This window comes from Camelus ferus, chromosome 15 (assembly GCF_009834535.1).
Source record: "Camelus ferus isolate YT-003-E chromosome 15, BCGSAC_Cfer_1.0, whole genome shotgun sequence".
Classification (NCBI taxonomy): domain Eukaryota; kingdom Metazoa; phylum Chordata; class Mammalia; order Artiodactyla; family Camelidae; genus Camelus; species Camelus ferus.
The window spans coordinates 32424091-32449498 of NC_045710.1; the positions used below are offsets into that span (position 1 = coordinate 32424091).

At 38.0% G+C, this 25408-nt stretch overlaps 1 protein-coding gene across 1 annotated transcript in view; it reads right to left on the reverse strand.

Annotated features, from left to right (window-relative positions):
- Positions 1–3888: 3888 nt before the first annotated feature.
- The window catches only part of SRBD1 (S1 RNA binding domain 1), a 178967-nt gene continuing 157447 nt past the window's right edge, over positions 3889–25408 (reverse strand). Inside the window, 2 exon segments of the mRNA XM_006185764.3 lie at positions 3889–4763; positions 8066–8250. Coding sequence (XP_006185826.2) covers positions 4474–4763; positions 8066–8250 — 475 coding nt within the window. The 3' untranslated portion in view covers positions 3889–4473.

Here is a 25408-nt window from a genome sequence, read left to right on the forward strand (position 1 = left end):
AAGTCCAGAGTCGGCAGTTCAAGGCTGCTCTGGTGCCTCCACAACGCCAAGATGGATTCGCCAACTTCCTAAATTTGTGTTGAGCACTTCTGAGTGCTGGTACTATTTGCCTTCCAGCACTTCCACAGTCCACGTGCAATCCAAGCAGGAAGGAGGGCAGAGATGAAGCATGAGGAAAGCATGATAGCTGGGCATGACTTCCCCACCGTTTCTAGCTTTCCTAGAATCCCACCCTGGGGCTTTGGCCTACATTCACTAGCCAGAACTGTGGCACATGGCCACAGGCCGGTTTCCGCAGTGTAGTGGTTACCACATTCCCTCACACATGGCCACATCCACATCCATTAATCACATTGCTGATCCCCTCAAATGAGAATTCCCCTAGCAAGGAAGAAAGGGAGAATTCTGAATATGCATCTAGTAGGCTCTGCCACAAGACAAAATTCCTGCCCTTACAGAGAGATGTTCAAAGAATTTATAGAGTTGAGTGTCTTAGATTTCTAACAACTCGGCCCTTGGGTTTCTCTCTTCTCATTCCATTGGTGATCTTATTCACTTTCGTGACCATGAGTACAGTCATATGCTGGGGACTACCAAATTCATCTCCAGCCCAGCCTTCTCCCCTGAACTTCAGACTGAAACAGCCAACTGCCTACTTGGCATCTCTACTCTGATGTGCCTAAAGAATATCTCAAATTTAACCTGTCCAAAATGAACTTCTTCACCAAAACCCTCTTCCCATCTTAGTAGATAAGTAACACTTTCATCCTTCTGGTTCCTTGGGCCAAAAACCATCCAAGACTCCTGTCTGTCTCACATCTTATATCCAACACACCAGGAATCCCTGTTTGACTCTACCCTGTTCACCTTCTAACTCTATCTGGAATCCCACCACTTCTCCCCTTTTCTAACACTAACATTCTGCACCAAGCCACCATTATTTTAGGCCTGCATTACTGCGACAGCCTCCTAAAATCACTGTCCACAGAGATAATCCTTCCTGAATTCTCAGTTCTTTCACTTCCTCTTCTGTAATGAGCGTATCCTTGTCCCCTACTTCTGCTACTTATTTCCATGATCATTCCCTGCCCACTGTTACAAAATTGCAATCCCCAGAACTGTAATTTCAGAGTTAAGAATCCCACTTTTGATTGCCACTCTTCCCCCATCCATTATGCCCTCTGTGATTCCCACTCTAACACTGCTCCATCAGGGCCTACAATCCATCAGTCCTTTACTTTTTCACTGCCCCTCACTCTCCCCTCGTAGTCTTACCTTTTGTCTTCTTACAGAGCTTAAACTCTATGGTCAATAATTTCTCTGTCCATGTGCCCTTCTCTCTATGGTATTCACTTGGCAAACTCCCAAACCTGATCAGATCCACCTCTCTACCTAATCTGCACCTATACCCATGCAGCTGATGTGGCTGAATGAAAAATATAACCAAGCTGACTGATCCTACACTCAATTGATCACTAATATGGTAGAACATTTAACACTGCCTGGAAATTACACTCTATTTCCCTAGGTTTTCACTCCTTTCTTCTCAAACTTCTAACTCCTTTTCCCTGCGATCTTCAGTCTCAGTATCATAACCTTCCTTTATATTTCAATGAGAAAAATGGAAGCGATACTAAGAGACCTTCCGTGAGCTCCCATCACCATACGGTCCTACCTACATCTGTGCCCACATGTTCAACCTTCTCTCTTGTGAATATGGATGAACTCTTTGTATCCCTATCTTAGACCGGACTTGTGCACTAGAGTCCATCCAATCTCATCCATTCAAGGATATCAAATTCTCCTCTTTGTTTCCTGTATCAGATTTTCCTGGATTATCATTTCCATTTGTATATATTATTTCTTCTGTTTTAAAAAAGTTACAGAAACTCTCTCTGGACTCCATTTTCCTCATCCAGCCACTCTGCTATTTCTCTTTTTCCTTTACAGCCAAATCTCCTGAAAAAATTACCTATATTCACTATCTCCAATCTAACTCCTCCTCCTCTCTCTCAAACCCACCCCAATAAGGCTCTCATCTCCACCATTTATGAGACACAACTCTTGTAAAGGTCAATGAAACACTTGTTCCAGTTAAATTCTGGTCATTTTCACATCTCAGTTAAACCCCACTGAAACATTTTCTGACTTCTCTGAAAAGGTCAATCCAGATATTGTATGCTGTCACCATTATATGGCTTATTATGGTTGTAATTTTATATTTTTATGTGATTCTTTGACTAATGATTCTTTCTTTTTCAATAAAATTCAAGCACCATAAGGGCAGGTATAATCTCTATTTTTCTTAATTGTATGGTCAGTGTCTAGCACAATGTCTGGCACACAGGAGGCCACCAATACAACTTGGGAAAATGAATGCTTTATTATCATCACCCCCATTTTAAAGCTGGGAAAAGGAGGCCCAGAGAAGTAAAGGTACCAGCTCAAAGGCACACTGCAGATTATTGGTAGAATAAGGACTAGAATTAGCTGAACATACTGACATCAAGCACTATGCTACACTCTGGGGTTACAAGATAAATGAGGTATGCTTCTCTCCCCTCAGCCTACGCCTTATAGAGCTCCATCATATTTGGGTTGAACAGGACAAATCACTCAACCTGGTACAATATCAAGTCCTCCTTGTGTCCATGAGGGCTTAGCTATCCAGTTAACAGAGCTGCTTCATTGTCAACTGCTTTGGTCCCTGTATTCAAAGTGCCCAGGGAGAAGGCCTTTGCCCCAAAAGCATTGTTTGACTGTGTATGGTGATGGATATTAAGCAGACTAATTGTGGTGATCAGTTTGTAATATATATAAATATCAGATCATTATGTTGCATACCTGAAACTAATATAATGTTATATGCCAATTATACCTCAAATTTTTAAAAAAGCATTTGTTTGGAATTACATTGCAGGTTTCAGAATAAGACTCATCACTAATCTACAGATTATGCACCAGGAAGAACACTGGGAGGAGAGAGTAGGAAGATCAACTTGAAGTTACAACATTAAGATGCATTGTCAGCTAAAGGCCAGTAAGAAAGAGAGAAAAAGCATTTCATAAAGGAAATCATCAGGCAAACAGAAGTTGAGTTACACAACTTTTAAGGAACTTACTGCATTAAGAAGATCTATGTACAACAGTTGGAAAGCTGCATATTTCAAGAAAAACAAACCACCAGGCAGAACTGTCAATAAACGCAGTCTGATTTAGCACTTGTAAGGGACTGTTACTATTAAGGTGATCATATGATTCATTATCCAAAGTGGCACACTTCGGGAATAAAAAGAGGCACTACTAGATATTATGCCAGTGTAAACCAACTGTACTTCAATTAAAAAAAATTCTGGCAGGTCAATGAGTGTTTACCAGGCAAACCAGCAGGATTTGTCACCTTCTTCGGTAACCATCCATTCATTCATTATACATCAAGAAAACCAGCTCCTCATTCAATCATGCAAATAACCCCATTAGGGAAATCAACCAACCAGAACGGACAAGATACCAGTCCAGTGTGGGCTCTGTTATAATCATTTTCACCCTGTACAGTCTTGTTAACACTTACCATTGCACTGAATAAAAACAGAGTTAGGAGTCACTTGCTTTATCTACTAGTTCTTCTTGCCCCTTCACACCTGATCTACATTCAACCTTTAGGAAGGCCATTTCTATCCCCACTTGAAGTTTAATCCTGATGCTTAAGAAAGAATATGTCTTTCTGTGCTAAGTCAAACAGATAGCTATTCTTTAAGTTTCTAGAGGCTTCCCTAGTCCCCAAAGGCACAGTTGGCTCACCTGAAGTTTGTATGCATGTGTGCCACATCTTCTTTAATCAAGACAGACTCTTAGATCATTCACTGAAGCAACATGGCAAAAACAAGATCGTCAGCCACAAAATTTTATTGTAAGGATCAATACATATATCCTTCTGAGAAATATTTTGAGCCATTCATTTGATGGTTATGCACACATCAGGATCTGTTTTACTGGTATATTTTGGTTTGCTTGGCAAGGGAAAATCATGAGTCAAGTCCAAAAGGCCTGATTTAAAAAAAAAATCTATAAAAAGAGAGGATTAAATATTGTCAGCCTTACTTTGTCAAGAAACATTGTACAATTCAAATCAAGATAATTCCATATAAGTCCAGCAAGGCATGTTGGCAAGAAGACGTGAAACAATCTATTATACAAAATGCAAAAGGAGACAAACATGAGTTATAAAAAATAAAATTTTGGTCAGAAAATCGTTACTACATGAAGCCACATAAAGGTATCTATTAGTCGCTTCTTTTAAGAGGAAAATAAATCAAACCGTTAGAAGGAAAAATAAGGAACATGTTTGGAAAATACTTCTGATACTAAGTGAATTCTTTCTCGCCTGCTATCTACCTCACAGACATCTAACTGACTCTTGCTAATCTGTAGAACTAAGGAAATAAAATCAGGGTTTGGCCTTCAGCGGCACACTCACAACACTCGAATGAGGTCCAGGGTAATCCTAGATCGGGGAATGTCAATGTTGAGCACTCGGACTTCCACTCTTTCTCCAGGGCCCAGTCCAAGACTCCTTCTCTTCTTCGTCTTAGAAAGTTTTGCTTCTGTTACATTTCGTATAGGAATCAGCCCTGATCTCCCCACTCCTATATCCACAAAAATTCCAAACAGGGTGGCATTCTCTACTTTGCCTGTAAGAACTGTCCCAACCTGCAGGTCTTCTAAGCAGACTATGCTTCTCTTGAAATCAGGTTTATCAAAATCTACAAGGAAAGGAGGGGGGAAAAAGACAATGTAAATAAGATACTGTACTTCCTAGACACAACATAAATTAGTGAATAAGTATTACAAGTATCACTTGTGTGCCCAGACCAGTATTAAGCAATGAGGTGGGTATAACAAAGAGCTGAAGACACAGGGCTGCCTTCAGAGAAAATGCATCCTAGCTGGAGAAACAGCATGCATAAAGCAGAAACAATTCAAGAAAATTTACTCAGTCTTGCTGACATGGGAACATTAGCCCTATATATAAGGACTGAGAAGAGTAGAGAGTCTTATTTTCTTCTTTATGAGGAGGTGATAAGAAAATATATTTGCTCAATGAATATGCAAGGCTAAGCCACAAACACTGAGAAAAGAAGAACTTTGGAGACAGAAGACTGGGATTTCCCCCCACCCGCCTCCAGTGCTTGAATTCTCACACTGTTTAAAGGGAGTAGAAAGCACACAAATGTTTAGTCACATGTGGATGAAATTTTAAATGTTCTCCTTTCTCACTTCCCCCCAACAAATCTGGAACTCAAGAATCAACTCCTATCCACTTCTAATATGTTTGTCCAGTCAAAATTTATAGATTCTTGATTATCTACTGCTGAGAAACCTATATCAGCTAGTACCTAATCCCCTTTCTCCTCTTTCAATTCAATTCATAAAACATTGACTAACTGCTATCATTATCTCCCAGCCAGGCGCTCTGCTGGGTGCTCGGGAGACAAAGATGAAGCGCAGATCTCTGTTCTCATGTTCTGTACAGTCCTCTTTTCTTGCTCACCCCGGTGTACATTTCTCCGTCATTAACACTATCCCCCCAAAAGTAGGCATAAAGCATGTCAAGGAATCATTATGGCTCTAGTTAAAACAAAACAAAAACAACAACAAATGCTTCATGAGGGAGAAGGTTACAACTAACAATTTAAACGGGGCGTTTGGATTATCTGTGGATTCCATTTACCCCTGCTCTTTTTGGCCCCCTTTCCTAGGATTACTGAATGTTGATTCTAATAACAAAGAACACATTCTACGCTTGGATCTCCTTTTACTAAGACCTCATTTTCCCCTCCACCCATTCCATTTCCTTTTCCTCCACAGCTGTTGGCCTTATCCTGATTACTTGTTAAAGCGATCCTTTACATTTGTATTAACAACTGGTCACCTCTTTGTTCCCCTCCCACAGTCCAACTATACTGAAATCAAGTTCTTTTTTTTTTAATTCACCTTTTGCCTTTAAAACAAAACAAAAACCCACTTTAAACTTCAAATCTCATTTTCCTCACAAAAAAAGGAATATGCTAAATTGGAATTGATTGTGTAGAATTCCACCTGATGCTGCAGCAGTGAATTCCAAAACAAGAAACCAACTGAATGCACTATTACACTGCGCAAGGACTGTGTCAAAGCAAAGTGAAACTAAGTCGTTGATCAGAGTCAGAGGTAGGATGGCCTCTGAGGCCCCACAGGCATTGCTTTTAATGCTTAGAAACTTCTTCCCCCTTCTTTCTTGCAGAGGTTCCTAAAGGGTTCCTGATCAGCTGCTTAGTTTAATTTTGCATGGAAAATCAGAGTCAAGAACTACTCGAAAATGTTTCTGAAGACAGCCCTGGCCATTGAGAAATCAGAAAATCCTCCAAGTGCCAGGCAAACTTTACCACTCTGACTGCAAGGGCTACATATTCAGTCCCTTGTCAGCAGGCTGCTTCTGATGAATTCAGTTTTGGAAACTAACTAGCAACCAGAGTGTTAATAAAATAGAATTGATTATGTCAGTGGGAAAACAGAAGACAGGATGAGTAAGAGAAAAGAATGAGGCAAGAAAGGAAATAATTTTGAGAAAATGGAGAAAAGAAAAGAAATGTAACATAAATACTGTAATGCCAAAACATCCAAAATACTATCTGCCCCTTCAAAAGTACAACTGTCTGCCTTCCTTCTTGGGGATGGTTTTAGTATTAAAACAAAAGTTCTCAGACATCTAGAAAACTGTGACTTACACACACTAGGGCAAAAGTCAATTCCAAAGAGATTTATTTGAAATTTCACTTGTCACAGTGATAAACACCGCAGTAACTGGTACGCTCAGTTCAGAGCCCAGGTGCATCTCTGTTTTTGCTCAACCGGGGGCATCACCAGGTAAGAACCAACTTAGCTGTTGGATGTTTAACTGAACCATATAACCTGAGTGTCGATCTCTGCTCTGAATCTACAGTGTAACTGGGATAATGAAGCAATCAACACCAAGACAGAAAAAGAAAGATGGACCAGAAAAGCCAGTACGGAGCATATTTGCCAACCCTTTAGTGCAGTGGTTCTAGGCATACCACCCCAGACGCCAGTTTGAAAACCACTGCTTATGTAGTATTCCTGCTAGACACGTATGGAATTCACATACAAGAACACGTCCAAATGGGGAAGGATTTGTCTACTGAAATATATACTTTGGATGGACCACCCAGAGGCTTCTACTTCCTACATTTTTGGCATAGGTCTTACTGTATGTTTCATTTTAGTTTTCTTCAACTTCTTAAAAAATTAATTTCAAACTTCCATAAAAGTCGAGAGAATGGTACATCGAGCTTGCTGGGTGTGTTTGTAAATTCTCTTAAACCTTTTCAAAGAAACCACCTCAACACAGCCTAACTCAGAATGAAAAAAGCCAAGCCCTAAACATGGTGCCATACAACTGACGTGACACTGGTGCCGATTCATTTAAATCTCAGGGCTTCCTATTCAAATTTCCTTGGGAAGTAGGTCATTTGATACCTTAATTCCTTCTTACCAGGTCACTGCTCTGAACAACTATGTCTGTTGTACTGCCTTCACCATCTACCTGTGCTGAAAGCTGAGAGCACTTTTAATTAGAAGGAAAATCAACAGGGAGATAGTATTTATTCAGTGTGTGCATTGACAGTGTGTGCAGTATCCAGGAACTTAAAAGTCTGCAATTTAGGGAGAAGATTCACTTTAGTTTGTGAACTCAGTGCTTTACCTTGGGACTTCTGGCTCTTATGAGGTAAAAATAGTTTACAAAAAGGTTATGAAAAATGTGTGCCTCCATGTACAGGAGCACGTGCACGATGCATTCATTCAGTATAATAGAAACAAGCACGGGACCAGGAGTCTGGAGACAGAGCTTTGGCTCTGGATACTAACTAACGGCAATGACTTTGAAGGAAGGTCACTATGCTTTAGTCTTCTCATGCACAGCATGGGAGAAGAGGGCATCCTATGGTTTAGGGTTGTTATGAGGGCCACAGTTGATGACGTGAGCTATTCAAGTTCAATGATTTACCTGTTCGAAAGTCAAAGCTCTCAGGCTGGCTGAGGCCATCTATGATGACCTGTAAGGTGTGCACTGTTGTTTGTAACCTTTCTGCAATCTTCTCTATTCCTTCTTTTTCAAGAAATGAATTTATTTTCTGTTGCATTTCAGGCTTTCCAATCTCACACAATGTCCCTCCAATGAATGACAAAAACCTGCAGAGGAAAAAAAAAACCCACCACACATTAATAATATTACTTATTTTACAATCTCCTCATGTAGGTCACCCTAAAATCCATTCATCTCAGATCCATATATCAATCAATCAGTAGGTCTTTACTGAAAATCTACTATGGTCCCATGACATAATAGATGGGGGGAAAAAAAGGGAGGGGATGACTTTAGTTTTTGTGCTACTTTCCAATGAAGCACCTGTTCAGAACCAGCATCAGACACATTTTACAGTGCAATGTTCATTAGAGTTTGGTGTCATATATATTTTCTAAATAAGGATACCTATATTTGCTTCATGTTTCCCCAAATTTCAGCTAGGAAAACTTATTTAAGTTAGCTATTAGGCAAACCATGAATTGATGACATCAAAATCCAGCAAAATATCCAGCATGCATTGCCAGCTTTTGGCAAATAAATCACCCAACTCCTGTGCCATACCGTTGCTCTTCACCTCCGTGTGCCCACAATATCAGTGTCACCTGTGCAGGCGTACCATCAACCTAATCATTCTCAAATTCCATCAGCAGTCAAGCCACACATGGACCACAGGACATCAAGGACACTAAGTACTCAGAGTCAACAGAAAAAATCAGGGTGGGGATTATCAAAAAGAAAAAGTAGCTTCCTTCCAAAATGGAAGCACTGCAAGCAAGTAGGACCTCAGTTACAGAATCTGAAAAGAGTTTATCTGTTTCACACATTACATAGCCCTGATATTTACAAAATAAAAATACTTGCCCTTCTCAATTTCCCTTTACTCCGTTTACCATTTCCCTTGCTTGTACAACTCCTCTCAATCATTTAGCTTTGGAGTTTAGTAATAAGTTAATTAAGGAAAATAAAAAGGTTAAGATGAATTTCCCTTCGATTTCATCTGAATATTGGGCTGTAGCTTACTTTCCTGATATTCCTCGGCTGGATATTTTTCTACATCATTAAGTTCCATTTCCTATGATTAATGGCTCTTTAAGAATGTCAACACAGTAATCAGACAGATAGTGATACTAATGCCCTCAAATCCTTTCCTCTAAGGATGTCTCTGGAACACAAGCAGGGAAAGGAAACTGCTAGAGGCTTGTCTATGATCAGAATTGGGATGTATCCCACTTGGCAGGTTGCTGCATGATCACAAAGGGAATGCTTCTAATTCCCAGTCTTTTTTGCATTGTTGTGTTCAACTAGAAAAGGTCTCTTCAGTGATAACTGGTGGTGATAATCTGTTACCTGGTGGAGAAAGCTCTCTCATCTCTCATTTAATCAAGGCAACTCTTTGGTTCAAATGAATAATCCTCATATATTTCCAAAGCTGCATTTTTAGTCAAAAACATTCACCAAAATTCAGCTTATTTTCTTAACAATGTATTTTGGTTAACAGTCTAGTAAAAGATGCAGGAGTTGGTGCTTGGGCTCTCTTTTCGGTTATGAGCTTCCATCCCAACTGGAAGCCACTGAGATATACACTGCACATCTGTGTGTCCACAGCCTCCCCAGCCCACAGGAGAGGCAGCGGCATCTGTCAGTGCTGATGGATGAGCAGTAGCACATAAGGGCCCTGGTGACAGGGAACAGCTGCTAAAGCTCTGACTGATGGGGCAGATGACACATGACAACCTCTGCCACAGCCAACTTCCTTGCACAACTTTCTAAATAATACGTGCCCTGCTGAGCAGACTCCACTGGTATTTACCCTTTTGGCTTGACTGGTCTGCAACTGGCTATTTAGCAGAACATCCTTCAAATCCCCATGATTCTGGCTTACAATCAACTGTTAAAGTGCCAAAAAAGTATATTCATGGGCTGAAAATCTATAACCTTGAATAGCATTTTATAATGAATAAAAGTAACTAAAAGGCAGAAACTTCCCAAAGCACTGTACAAGCCTTGGCCTCGAAAACAAAAACACTGGCTCAGGAGGCCACTTAGTGTCTTAGAGTTGCGTGTGTGTGTGTGTGTGTCTGTGTGTATAACTAACTACTACTAAAGTGACCTCCATTTAAAGGATTCTGTTTATAGTGGTTGCAGATCTAAGAAGAATATTGGTCTGTTTAACCTGGGTCCATATTTCATATATCATTTTCATCCTCACATACATAAGCCTGAGGGCTCTGGTAACTGAAATCAATAAAAAAGCACCAAATTGTGCTCCTAGCAAATGCGTCAGTATTGATCAATCCTATTTTTAAATGACTAAGGGACAAAGTCAGATGCTTTTATATTTTGAAAACTGTCTTAAAAGTTACAACAGGGTTGCAGAAAAAGAAAAAATAGCAAACAAAAGGGGAGAGGGATTATAAAATGAATTCAGAATAGCATATGGATTGACCTCTCCCTTACTGGATTTCAAATATATTCCACTGTAAGTGATAGGAAACAATGTTTTATGCTCAGTAGCCACTCAACAAACATGTGTTCTTTTAAATACCCTAAGAATAATTTATTCTATATTATTCCAAATTTTCACTCTAGAATTGAGTGTGGTAAGTAATATCCAATACATGGTTTCACTTTAGAATTGAGTATGATAAGTAAAACTCAATACAAAGTTACTTTTTGGCTCAAAAGTACCACATAAAAACACAATGTACTTTATAAAGCTTAGAACTAGAACGTAAGTGAACATGTTCTGAAAAGTATGTGCCAGGCATTATGCTAGTGCTTGATAGATGTTCTCATTTAACCCTGACAATAATCCTAAAAGGTAGGTATCACATCATACAGAAAGGGAAAATTGAGGTTCAGGGAGGTTAAATAACTTGCCCAAGGCCACACAGCTATTTTCACTAACTGGAGTTTCATGTTATACATATCAGTGCATGTATGTTTATAACTGCAGTTACGTCAAAATTAAAGTGCTATATTTGGTTAAGATATAAAACACAATACTTTGGGTAACATTCTACCCACACAATTTAATGGTAGATTAGTTTTAAACATTAGACAGTTAACACTGATACATTCCACAGAGAAATTATTATATAAATGTATTTAAGTAGACAATTCTCTCAAAAGTCAATGTGTTATTAAAATCATAGTTTCTTTTTCTCTACTGTTTCTGAAAGGCTTTTTCAGTTCGCTAAGGACTGCTGTCTGAGCTGCTGTTTTTATTTAATATGTAATTTCATCCATCTTACTTAAAGTAAGAAAGTAGCATAAATGCAACAAATAAGCACATCATGTTCTTTCAGCACACATCTGCACAAAGTTAAAACACAGATCTTGCAGCAGAGAGACTGCTTGTTTTCAAACAGAATGCTATATAACCTAAAATCGCTGATACTTTCAACAGAAACTTGTTACAAATGCAAGGTTTTTCCCCTCAAAGAATTTTGTAATATTTTTCCTGAAGACTAAGAATCTCCCAAGATTCATAAGGCTTCAGATATAGCCATTCAGTTTTATGTAATCATTTCCAGCATGGAGAAAAAAATTGAGGAGCCCAGGATTCATTCTAGTAAAGCAACATGATACCCCACAGAGCACAGAAGAACCATGATGATGCCAACACCATCACTTTAAAAACAACTTAATATTAGCATGTGCTTTGTGGGCCACACACAAAGGATTTAAGACTCCACAGAGGATCAAAGTACTTCTAGTTGTCTCTCCACTCTGGACACTTTTAAAAGAGACTTTCGTACTTACTTATTTTTATCCATTAGTTTTACTCAGCTTTAAAGTAATCACATCAATAAACCAATAAATGCAAGAGCACAGTCATTTTAGAAATGTCAGATAAAGCAGCTCATCATTTGCAATAAAGGCAGACACTCAATGACTTAAAAAGAGAACATATACTCTAAGAGGTAACCTGGCCTTCTTAACTGTGACCATAGAGCAAGCGGTAAGACACAAATGAAAGTTCAGTAATAATTTGTTTCACTAAAAACCACAGATCCTATCTATATACATTTTTAAATTTACCACTCTGAATATTAAAGACTAAATATAAATTACAAGGTGGCAAAGAAGGAAAACCTGCTACCCCCTTTACCCTATCTCCCGGGAGCTGAATTCACCCAGGTGCGTGTGCAGTAGCACACTTTAGTTTCCTAGAGCAACCTACTGTATTGTAGAAGCTAGTAGGTATCTAGCGAAGGTAAGACTGAAATGGCCTTTGTTAGCATATAATCAGCCACAGAAAGAGCAAGTAATTTTTTGTAAGAACTTAACAGCTTTTGAAAACTTACATACTGCAGATAAACTTTTAAAAAATGTGACCCTTTCAGAAAGGGTAACCAGGTTGTTCTGAAAGCCCTTATAGACTTTGATCTGAGAGTATAGTTTTAAATGGTGTGCAGCTATCTGGGTGGCAGTGGGGGCACTTTTAGTGTCATTGCTCCATTTGGAGCATCCTTGGAGCACCTCCTGCATCTAAACACACTCTCTGACTTATGGGCAGCAGATAAAAACGAGAAGTGAAAAGGAGAAGCTGCCATAGATTAAGGAATGTAGTTTGTCTTTCAAAAGATTTGGTTTATAAGCATCAGACTGTTACCTGCTTCCAATGTCTTAAGAACTTAGTAAATGTTTCCTCCTTTTTTAAAAGGTCTGTTGTACATGCACTGAAACCGGATACTCGATGCACACTGCATTAATTGTAAGTAGGAGAATATATCCTTAGAAAACTGTTTTATTTTACTTTAGCAATTTAGTATGGGGAATTAACTTTGTAAAAACAAACAAACAAACAAAAAAACCAGCCAGTGAAAATGTGCTTACAAAGACATCCTCTAAAAGTCTGAGGTTTAGGATGATCTCTTTAGAAATAGTTGAAGAAGATATTGCTCATATAGCACATCAAACAAAATATCTAAGACCAGTGAAATAACCAATGCCACAAAGAATAAGCAGCATTAATTTGTATGTAGCTTTTCGTATTTCAGAACCACTTGCTGGCTATAATATACTCTGATTATGATCTAATTAAAGCTATAATGAAAAAACAAATGTATATACATCCAAATGAGTATGAGTATATAAAAATGGGAAGACATCATATGTTGAAATGTTGTGATTATTGCTCTAAAGGTTTCTAAAATCCTGTCTTAGAAATTGCCTCAGAAATAAACTTATAAGTGACAAAGGAAAATTAGTTTTCTTACACTTTAAGAAATAACTCCCCATTAATGAAACCCCACAAACACACGCACAGAAAAAACCCCAACAACCCAATACTATTCAGTTTGATCATCCTCTTTCCATTGAGTCTGGGTTATTTTAAACATACTCATATGCCACCCGCCCTCCCCCCACTACACCCTCAAATAATAAAGATTTGCTAAAATCAAGGCTCTTCAAAGGAATGTGACAAAATGCTTCAGTGAATTAAAAATAATTTACAGTGTAATCTTGTTTATCTATTCTACAATTTTGTATAGCACAGGGAAATATACACAAAATGTCATGATAACTCACAGAGAAAAAAATGTGACAATGAGTGTGTATATGTCCATGAATGACTGAAAAATTGTGCTGAACACTGGAATTTGACACAACATTGTAAAATGATTATAAATCAATAAAAAATGTTAAAAAAATAATTTAGAATTATATATCAATGTTACCTCAATAAAAAAAATTAAAAAACAAAAATAATAATTTAGAAAGGCACTCAGCTTTCTTCAGTAAGTTTTTATTTACTGTGGAAGAAGACTATGAAAGATGGTAGCAGAGCCTTTGACTTGAATAAGCTTACTCTAACTTAAGTGATGACAGTACATTGAAATAAATAATCTTTCACTTAATATCTGCTCTTATAGAGGTAGGATTTTACATTTAGATAGATACTTTGAAAGTACTTAATAAAGATGATTTCACTTAATTATCTCAAAAATTTATTGTGGATGTGGATTTGCAGATAAGGAAATCAAAACTCAGATAGATTAAGTGACCTGCTCAAAGTCACAAATCTGAGACCACAAGGTTGTAGCTACGGTAAAGGTCCATCATTATCACTATTTCATTAACACACTTTACCCCTTAACTTTGGGGGATTTTCAACATAGATGATTTAGATCCCAGATAAAATCTGGCACCCAAGACTACTGCCTGGGAGCAATTTATTATTTTTTAAACCAAATTCAAAAGGAAAGAGTTTGGTTCTTTTTAAGTTACCAAATAAGAGTTGTACAAAATTAAGTTAGTGGTTTCAAAGGCTGCAGACTCTGTACAGCTCAAAAACACTGTGTTTAGAATTCATATAATTTAATTTACTGTCTATAAAGCCATAATGTGGATTACTGCCTGTGAATATTTGAAAGAGAGGAGCAAATAAAAAAGTAGTATTCAAAAACACACTGGGTAGTGATAGTAGAGTTGAAATTAAACAGCTCTGGCACTACTAGGTGATAAAGCCCGTGTATTAGAATAAAGGACTTTCCTCCATGGGAAATATCTTTTTACTATGAATTCCATCCTGTCAAGGAATCTTATTTTCAAGGAATTTGAAAATGCTTAACATCTGCCATTTCCATAAATCCCCTGGTTGTCCTCTGAATGGGCAGAGCCATTTTTATTTCATTGAAAGAGCAGGAGATTGAGGTCAAAGTAATTTGCTTATGGGCACACAGAGAGTTAGAAGACAGGCTAAGATTAAAATCCATAGCTAGACTGGGGACAGGAAGGGGAGGAGGGAGATAATGGGAGACTAAATCAATACCCTACTGAGTTTCAGGCTCCAGACAGAGTGACGAAGAGGAAGAGGAGAGAAGGAGAAGGGCAAATACTTTGGAGATGGAAAAGACAGAAGAAGCACAACTTCATGGCGAGTAACTCCCTCTCACTCCTCATCCATGGGGTACTCAAAGGAGCTCCAGATATGTGGGAGAGAAACCAGTGACTTCTCCAGTTCCAGGACCCAGTGTAATATTAACAATGTCAAATTATATTATAGTTTAATTATATTTGGATCACATGGTAAAACATTTTCCTGGGAAACTTACGGTTATAAATCCACCCCCTCCTTTTCTTTCATGACTCAGCTTGACAGTCCATTCTCAATCAATCACAACAAAAATAACAGCAATGATGGCTATACCAGTAACAATAGCTTACTCTCTCCCAGGTGCTCAGAATTCTATAGACAGTAACTCATGTAATCCTATGAGATAGGTACTGTTATTAACCTCATTTAACAGGTAAAGCAAATGAGGTACAGGGAGGTTAAATAACTTTCCCAGATCAAATAGGCATGATTTGAACCCAGGCAACCTGGCACCGTGCGCCTCCAAAGGGAAAGTCAGGTACCATCTCAGATTCTTAAACTTCCAATTTATCTGTAACAGTCTTGCCCAACACTTTGTGCGGTGTGTGTTGGAACAGAGTGTAAGACATTAGATATGACAATCAATTCCTAAGAATCCCACATCCTGGTCACCTGATTCTCAAGTGGGTAGACTCTCTTTCATCATTTTTCTCTTTTGTGAAAGCACTTTTGAAAATATGATGAATGTTACTTCCTGGGAATTATAATAAGATGTTTGGGTTTTTAACTACAGTACTAACAAGAAAAAAAAAACACCCCAAATCACTTTTAGTAATCTGCCCTTTTGTCATCTTTATATTTTAGGTTTGGCCTCTCTTTTATGATTCTACATTTCTTTATGAAAAGACAATCTAATATTGTCTAATTATAGCTCCACAGAAGAAGTTAACATGGAGTAACTAATTGATACATGTCCTAAGACATTACTTATCAAAACCAACAAAGATTCTGCCTTAATTTTCATGTCTGAATGTTGCCAACTCTTGTGAGGCAAGTCCAGAAAAATTTAAGATCTTTCAAATCTGCAAATAACTTTTTAGGTCTGTTTACTTAATCTTCATTTATTTTACAGCATTTGTAGCTGGGTTTCTTTTCAGGCAAGCTTCCCACAAAGAAGCATGTTTTTATCATTGCAGAAGTTAGTTGGCACACGAATGCAGAATAACATTGTGGTGAATCTTAGATGTGGGGAGGTGCACCAGACATACTCATTAGACTAAGTGACTTACCCCTCAGAAAAATTACAAATCACCACAAGTCATGGGCCTTCTGGGTTGCTCACCGTCAAAACTATGAATATCAAAGCTCTCCTGCTGCCATTTTGTTTTGTCTTCTAAACAAAAACAGTCTGAACTCCCTGCATTATAGCTGCTTATTAGCCAGAAGGCTTCTCTTCTCACAGGGCAGAAAACTAAAGTTGGGAAGAATGTGGTGAAACCTCTGAAAGCAATGCTGAAAGAAGAGTTCAGAGAAGCTCAACCCTTGAACAGGAATGGGAAAGAAACAGAGACTGAGATGTGCTCCATCATTAAAGGGCTTCAGTATGGGCCACTAGCCAGTGTCTGGTTTGATTTATGTCAGCTCCACGGCAGAGAGCAAGGCAGGACTTCTAAAGGGTCTCCCCACCAAGCCCACCTCCATCCCCTCAATCCCCCACCCCAGGCCCCAACTGCTTTTTGCCCAAGGACACCAGTTGGGATCCTCGCATTCATTTATCTAATCACAGAGTCCTTGCTGGGTTAATTCTACTTTTGCGGGTTTTTTCCTCCACAACTTTATTGAGATATAATTGACATATAACATTGTGTAAGTTTAAGGTACATAATCTGTTGTGATACACTCATAACTGCAAAATGATTAACACCACAGCATTATCGTAACACTTCTTTCTGGTCACATAATTACCATTTCTTTTTTGGGGGTGAAATGTTTAAGATCTATTTTCTTAGCAACTTTTCAAGTATATAACTGAACAGTATTAACAACAATCACCATGCTATACATTAGGTCCCTGGAACTTAACTTATATTTGGAAGCTTGTACCCTGTGATCAACTTGAGGTCTTAAAAACCTGACATAAGTTTTTCGTAAATTAAGAATAAACATTGGTTGGCTTTCGTACAGCAGATCTCCCTGTCCCCAAGTAAATATTTTGTTAGGTTATGTGATTACTCCTGTTTCAGACCTGAATTTTAAATTGATGGTTGTTTACTCTCTGAAAACATACTTTTCAACACTGATTCTAAGGGGTCAGAAATAGGTACATCGGCAGTAATAAAGGGAATACCACAGTACTAATATTCTAGTGCAGACACTGAGATAAATCATTCCTTGATATACACTTACCCAGTCCATTATTTTGGTGCTGCATGTCATGTACCTGCTACACAGGCTGTTAACCACTTCTAGAAACTAATCTTTTCAAAATTTTCCCTGATGGCTAAAATAGAAATAACAATTAAATACTAACTAATGTTTTACCAAAATGAGTGCCGAGTGACAATCTTGACATTAAATTTCCTGGCATTTTTCAAGTTAAATCAAGAACATAACAACTTTCAAGCTTAACTATCTGGAGTGAATCAAATTCTTTATGCAGCAGATTCTTTGGGAGAGTGCCAGGTCCTCACTGTGACATGTACAAATCAGCGTAATTTGCAGCACAAAGCACTACCTCCCGGCACCTTATTCAAGAAAAGAGGGAAATCAGATACTTGCCTTTGGCTCTCCTGATCAACCAGGATGGTAGGACAAAAACAGAGGAGGCACGGGGGAGTGGCAACCCCTAACCGGGCTGTTTCTGGACTTCATTCTACTCACAGCAGCCATTTTATTCACATGGCTTGCAACAGCCAACCTAGTGAAATCACACATGGAGACACTGTGACAATTTCTGGATGATGGCAGAAAATGGTTGATAATCCTTTCATGGTCTGTCTCTGTTTTCTAATCTGTAAAAACCAGGATGGCCTGGGCTCTGCACCCAATACTCTGCAGGCGTGGGACTCAACTTGGGGAGGTTCTGAAATCCCTTCAACCCACAGAGGATTCTGAAAGAAGTACTTACTCAACATGTGGGACAGAAAATGGCAGAAAGGATGAATGAGATGCTCCACAAACAGTTTTGCTTACACAACTGCATTGATCTCAGCCAGTTTAGACAACAGAAAAAATATTTAAATTGAAGTAATTGAAGTAAAGCTAGATACTTCTTTTTGCTCTATTAAAATCGTCATTTCTAAGTAGTTCCGTTTCCTCAGTTTTCTTCTGCGTAGTCATCCTTCATTCTCTATTTCTATCATTTATTCTTTCATTAAACAAATACTGCCATTATCAGTCTGTGTTAGGTGCTGGAGACAGAGTGGTAAACCAGATTCATATGATTCCTGTCTTATGGGAGCTACAGCCTACCTTAAATTTAACTGCCACTAGCCTAGCAAATCTGGTATGAAATTTTCAGCTTCATTATTTATTTTGCAGGGACAAGGACAACTAGAGAGGCTCACAGCTTCACTTTAACAACAATATTCTACTGTGTCATACTTCTTTTTGACCACCCAAGTCTATTATGAATAACTGAGGTAAAGTGGAATACTGAGGCTCACACCAAAAGAAGCTTTTTAATTAAAAATTTTAAAATCTGTTATTCTTTTACTTGCTTTTAAATGATAGGTCATCTCTAAAGATCACCAATCTCTAAGATCAGTTCAGTGGTTCCCGCATTTTCTTATACTCTTTCTGGTTTCATTTTTTAGCCTATGAATTTTACTGTTGATAATTTTATTTATCACTTAGAATACACAAAGCACTGAGGTGCGGCCTGAAGGATATAAAAATGAATAGAGGTGATTTATGCTCTCAAGGAGCCTACCAAAACAGGGAGGATAAAACTTACCCACAAATGACCATAAAAGAGGTCAATAATTAGTAAGGGCCCCTTGTGAAGCACAAAGTTGTTCATAGGAGAAAGGTCATTTCCAGATAGGCGTATCTCATAAGGCCAAGGATGACTTGAAGGCTTTTGGACTGAGAAGCCAAAAGGATGCGTCATCTGAGATGAGGAAGACCATGGTTGGAGTAAGATTTAGGGGAAAGAACTAGAGTTCAATTTAAAGCATGTTAGGTTTGAGACATCAAGCAGACCGTTGGATATATGAGTCTGGAGTTTGAAGGAGTAGATTGCGCTGAGGATATAAATTTAAGAGTCATGTGTTTAGCAAAGTTCTTAAAGCCATGAGATGGAAGAAATCACTAAGGGAGGGATCAAAGTTTAGTTCTTAAACTTCTCCATTCCCCTCCAATACGAGTTTCCACTTCAATCTCCAGTGTCTCTGGTATTCGTATTATTTTTGTCATTCACATCCAGTTACTGTCTTTCATGATCTTCATTCAATCTGTCAGCAAATCATATTGACTCTACTTTTAAAATATACCTAGAATCTAACAACTTCTCACCAACTTTTCTGTCACCGTAGTCTCAGTCATCACCATCTTTCACCTGGATCACTGCAATTAGTCTAACTGGTTTCCCTGTTTCTACCACTGACCCCCCTACAGTCCCCTTAATATAGCAAACAAAGGGATCTTTTTAACATGTAAATCAGAGCATGTCACTCTTCAGCCAAAAAAACCCTGCTGTGGTTCTGGGTTTCTCTTAGAATTAAGGTCAAGTCCCTACAGTAGCCTCCCAATGCCCTTTTGACCTGATCTCTTGTTTTTCGCTCCCTTGCTCACTCTGCTTTAGATGCACTGGCCTCCTTGCTATTTCTTGATCATGCCAGGATGGCTCCCACATTAGGGCATTTACACTGTCTGATCCTTCTCCTGGATCACCCTTCCCCCAGGTATCTGCACAACTAACTCCTTTCCTTCCACCAAGACTTTGCTCACATGTTACCTTGTCAATTAGACCCACCCTGACTATGCTACTCAAATTTGCAAGCCCTTAACCATAACCCTGGGAATCCTGACCCCCATTACTCTCCTCTTTCTCTTTTCTCACAGCTCTTATCGCCTTTATTGTACTATACAATTTATTTATTATGCTAGTTGTATACTGTCTGTCGCCTTGAGAGCAAGGATCTTTCAATGTATTCCAAGACTGCAGAACAGTACCTAGACTACAGCAGTTCTCAGAAGGTATATGTTTAACAAATGAATGAGTAATTCTGTCAATTCTAGCCTTGGTTAATGGAAAGACAGTAGTGCCATTAACCATTCCTTACGGGACAAGAGAGCAAGACCAAGCCTTTTTGTTTATTTGTCTGTCTTGTGTTTATATGGGGCTGGTGAGGAGAAGACGGAGTTATAAAGTCATAAAGGGAGGGAGAAAGGAGGATACAAGTTTTACTTTTAGATATATTGAGTCTGAGTAGCTAAGATTTCATGAGAAAATCTCTTGCAGACAAATGGAAAGGGAGAGCTAGAGCCTGGACTAGGGGTGTTGAAATGTAGGATTGGAATTAGCAGTGGAAGGGAGGGAAAGACAGCCATGGGAGTGGATGTGACCAATCCAGGAGAAGGTGGCTAAGGTAAAACCAAGAAAAATATCTACATTTTGAGGGCCAGAGGAAGAAGTCAGACAAGACAGAATTTAAAAATTAAAGTCATGAAATAAGGTCAGCAAGTTGATGGTGTCAGATGTAGCAGAATGAGTAAAGTGGTTTGAGGACAGAAAGAGGTCACTGGTTCTGACCATCAGGAGAGAGTAATTCCAGAAGTGTGGTGAGTACAGAAGCCAATCCATAAAGGCTGAGAGAGAGCAAGCAGTAAAAATGAGAGGCAGATAATTCTTCTGAGAAGTTTGGCAATGAAAAGAAGGAGCATGGAGACAGAAGTTCTAGGAGGAAGTAAGATAAAAGGTGGTTGCTGCTTTCAGCTTTTAGGGAATGAAGAACCAAGACCACAGCAGTAATTTGTCTGTGGGGCAAAACAAGAGAAATAAATTATGGAGACATTAAAGATAAGAGACAGTCTTAACATTTATAAAAACAAAAAGACTTTATTCATTTGGCTGCTACTCCCCAACCCCAAATTTTAGAGGTAAGGCAATTAGGACTCAGAGAGACCAAGAGAATGGTCGGGTGTCCTTAGCAGCAATCAGTGAGAAGGGAGAGTGGGAAGAGAAACAGAATCCAGAGATGGAAGGGTAGCTCAGGGCAGGACAGAAGAGAATGAGTAAAGATATGGAGACAATCTGAGGAAGGTAGCTTTAATTTTTCTTCAGTGAAGTAGGACATGAAATAATCAGATAAATGTGAGAAGACCCTGAAACAAGTAAAAGAGGTTGAGAACAGAATGCGTTCAAAGGACTATTGAATAAAATCTATCTGTAGCAATAGTAGCGTTTCTTAATCCCATGTTCTCCTTATATCTTCTATAATATGGATTTTCTTACTATGTTTTAAAACTGACATTTCTTAAAGACTTTGCATTCTTTCCTTCTCTCTCTCTCTTACTTAAAAACCTCTTCTGGCAGAGTTGGGTACATTTCTAGGATGAATATGCCATGCCTGCTTTTTACCCTACTCATCTCTTGAAATGAGAAGATACCAAATGTGGTCACCATCAGGCTGCTTATTTTGAAATGTACATGTCTCATTCTAAAAAACATAATGGACAGGACTTCTTTTCAGTGCAATATTCAGGAAACAGCATATCTGCAGCTGAACAGCATAAAATTCTACACACTCTATGTGAAGAATCCATTTCCTACAGATTCCTTAATAAAATAAATAGGCAAACTTTCCTTTATTGGAGGAGGTAATGTTTTCTCCAGAGGAAAGACAGAGTCTAATTTCAGCCATGTGATGACAGAGAATAACACTGAAAGCTAGCATATTCCAGAGACTCTTCTTTTTTCTCCCCTACAAACAAAGCATACATAACCCAAGTCTTGTTACATCTTTGTACTGAATACAGACTGTTTTTAAGGGTATAATACCCTTAATCTGAAAGACCATTATGATTACATTTAAATCTGGCTCCAAACTTGCTTTTTAACTGTGAGCTCAGGCTTTGGAGTGTCAGAGATCTGGTTCAAATCCTAGTTCCACCAGCTGAATTATCTTAGGCAATTTACTTCACCCATCTGAGATTTTTGTATACCGAAAGAGGTGGAATATTAATAGTATTAACCTCATAAGATTGCTGTGGGGTTTAAATAAGATGATGCTTCTAAAGTGCCTGGTAATGATGAAACAGTCAATGAATGTTTGTTTTTACTGGACTGTTAACTACTCCCCAAACCTGACCTGAACTGTATTTTCCTGTCTCCAACCCTTTAAACATCTCTCTTCCTCTTTTTACCGGCTGAAATCCTTAAAGACCTAGCCCAAACATCACCCCTGCATGAAACCTTATGAAGGACCCCTAACTGTAAATAAGATCTTTCTTCTGTGAACAACTTTCGTGCTTCACAAGGGCACTTACTAATTGTTGACCTCTATTATGGTCATTTGTGAGTAAGTGTCATCCTCCCTATTCTGGTAGGCTCCTTGGGAGCATAAATCACCTCTCTTCACTTTTATATTCTTCAGACCCTGTCACAGTGCTTTGTACTTTCGAAGTGCTGAATGAAGTCATCAACAATAAAATTCATAGTAAAAAATGAAACCATTAAGAACATGAAAAAAATATGGGGAACACTGAGTAGATCTTAGAAATCAGGTATCTCAAGAAAAGACCAATTTGCATAAAAGCAAGAAAAAGTAGGTTTACTTCATAAAAATTAAAAAATTTTATTTCAAAAACATGATAGCAGTATAAGCAGATATAAAAGTTAAACAAACTAGGAAAAAAATTTCAGCCCATACAACAAAACACTTTAATATTTAATAGAGAATCCCTACATGTAGATAAAACTTTTAAAAAGTGATATAAAGAATAAAAAAAGTTAAAAAAACAGAAGTAGACTTTTTTTTTAAAACGACTAAATGACTAACTTAGGTTACAAATATCATGATCTCAATTTTCTGAAATATGACTGTAAGAGAGAATACCATAAATACAAAAGTAAAAAGACTTAATGGTTTCATATTTGGGTGTATTTCTGGGAGTGACATCATGGTAGAGTAGCATGAAAGCCATTTATATTCCTACTGGTTTTCTAATATAACTAAAAATGAAATGTACTGCAATGGAACTTACTTTTCCAGAATTGAAGTCAAACCAGTGATGACCTAATCACATCCTTAACGGGCTTTTTCTTCCCTGGGAAGACACTATTGTAACACTATATGAAAGTATGAACTACCTATGTTGAATGATGTCTATACTAAGCATACTGGAAAGCCAGAAATGCCTATCATAGTTCCAAAGTGGATAATGGGGATGGTAAGTGTAATTAGATAAATTACCAGCTTTGTCTCCAGATTTTCAAGGTCAGGAGTTGAACTTCACGTAGAGAAATTTCCCATGAAAGAGTCCTCAAGTACCCTGCTTCTGAGAGACAAGGTTATTCCCAAAGGAAGCACAGAGAAGGTGAAGTCACTGGTGGGGCTTTTACGCTCCACATGCAGAAACTAGCCCATGTGAAAACTGGCAGAAAAGTCCTGTCTGACAGGAGAAATTCAAGATTTCTGACTTGAACGCTGCTGGTAGCATCATAAATCAGTATGCTTCTTGGCAATGTACATTAAGAGCCACATAAACTTTCAAACCCTTTGGCAGAGTAATTCCACTTCTAGGAATCCATCGTAAGGAACAACCACTAGGACTACTATTACTAAACTACAGCTCAGTCATTTGATGGAATATTATCTAGCCTTTTAAAACGGGATATGCAAAAACAACAAATTTGGGCTTATACTGAGGCAAATTGAAAATCTTGCAAACCAGATTAGAGCTACATCATAGAAACAAACAAAAATGTACATGTAAAAAAGACACTGGTTTGCACGTAGAAAAATGCTAATTTAGTACCCATGGAGGTGTCAATTGTTGCAGGAAATCTATAAATCCTTTTGCACATATGCATCTTCTTTAACAACAAACACTAAAAACACATTCACTATAATATGAGACCACAATTTTTTTTATATTAAAGAAATGAGAAGCACGTGCTGGGATGAAGAACAGGACAAGGACGCCCACTCTCACCACACCTATTCAACAGAGTACTGAAAGTCCTGGCCACCGCATGTAAGGTAAGAAAAAGAAATAAAAAGCATAATGATTCAAAATGTAGTAAAGCTTTCATCTATTTGCTGATAACATAATTGTTTACATAGGAAAATTTAAAGAATCTATAAACACCTACTAAGTGAAATTAGCAAGGCCACAGGATATATGGTTACTATAAAAAACCAACTGTATTTGTATATATTAGCAGCAAACAATTAGCAACAAGTCAAAGAAATTCTATTTACAATAGTGTTGAAAAGCATAAAATAAATTTAATAAAACACATGTAAGACCTCTACCCTAGAAACTAAAAAACATTGCTGAGCAATGAAAGAAGACCTAAATAAATGAAAAGATAAAATAAGCTCATGATCAAAAGACTCAATAAATATGAAGACATCAACTGTCCCTAACTTCACCTACAGACTCAATGTAATCCCAATCATAATTCTACCAGGTATTGTTTTGTAATGTAAATTAACAAGCTCATTCTAAGCATAAGGCTACCTTATTCAAGATAGTGTAATACTGACAAACAGATCGATGAAACAGAACAGAGAGCCAGAAATAGACCCACACTTATATAGACATCTGATTTTCAACAAAGGCACAAAGCAATGGGTAACAGAAAGTTGTGTTGTTGTTGTTTTGCAAACATGGTGCTGGAATAACTAAATGTTCATAATGAAGAAAGAAAATGAGCCTTAACTGCTCCCTACCTCAAATCACACATAAAATGTAACTCAGGATGTATCACTGGCCTAAATGTTAAAGCTAAAACCATCAAACTTTAAGAAGAAAATTTCGAAGAACAGATTCATGACTTGAGGTAGGAAAAGGTTTCTCAGGACACAGAAAGCAGTAACTTTATATAAAAGAAAAAAATTGATAAATGAGACATCATCAAAATTAAAAACTCCTGCACATCATAAGACATTATTAAGAAAATAAAGAGGTAAGCCACAAACTGGGACAAAACATTTGTGAAACATAATTCAACAAAGGACTAGTATGCAGAGTATGTTTTTAAAACTCTCACAACTCAATAACAGAAAGGCAAATAACTCAATTAGAAAATGGCTAAATGATATGAACAGAGAGTCCACAAAAGAAGATACAAAAAGGCTAATAAGCATGTGAGAAAATGCTCGACGTCATCAGGGAGATTAAAACCTCAAAGAGATACTACCACACACACATTCTAATGGCTAAAATTAAAAAGACTAACATCAAATGATGGCAAAGAACATGTG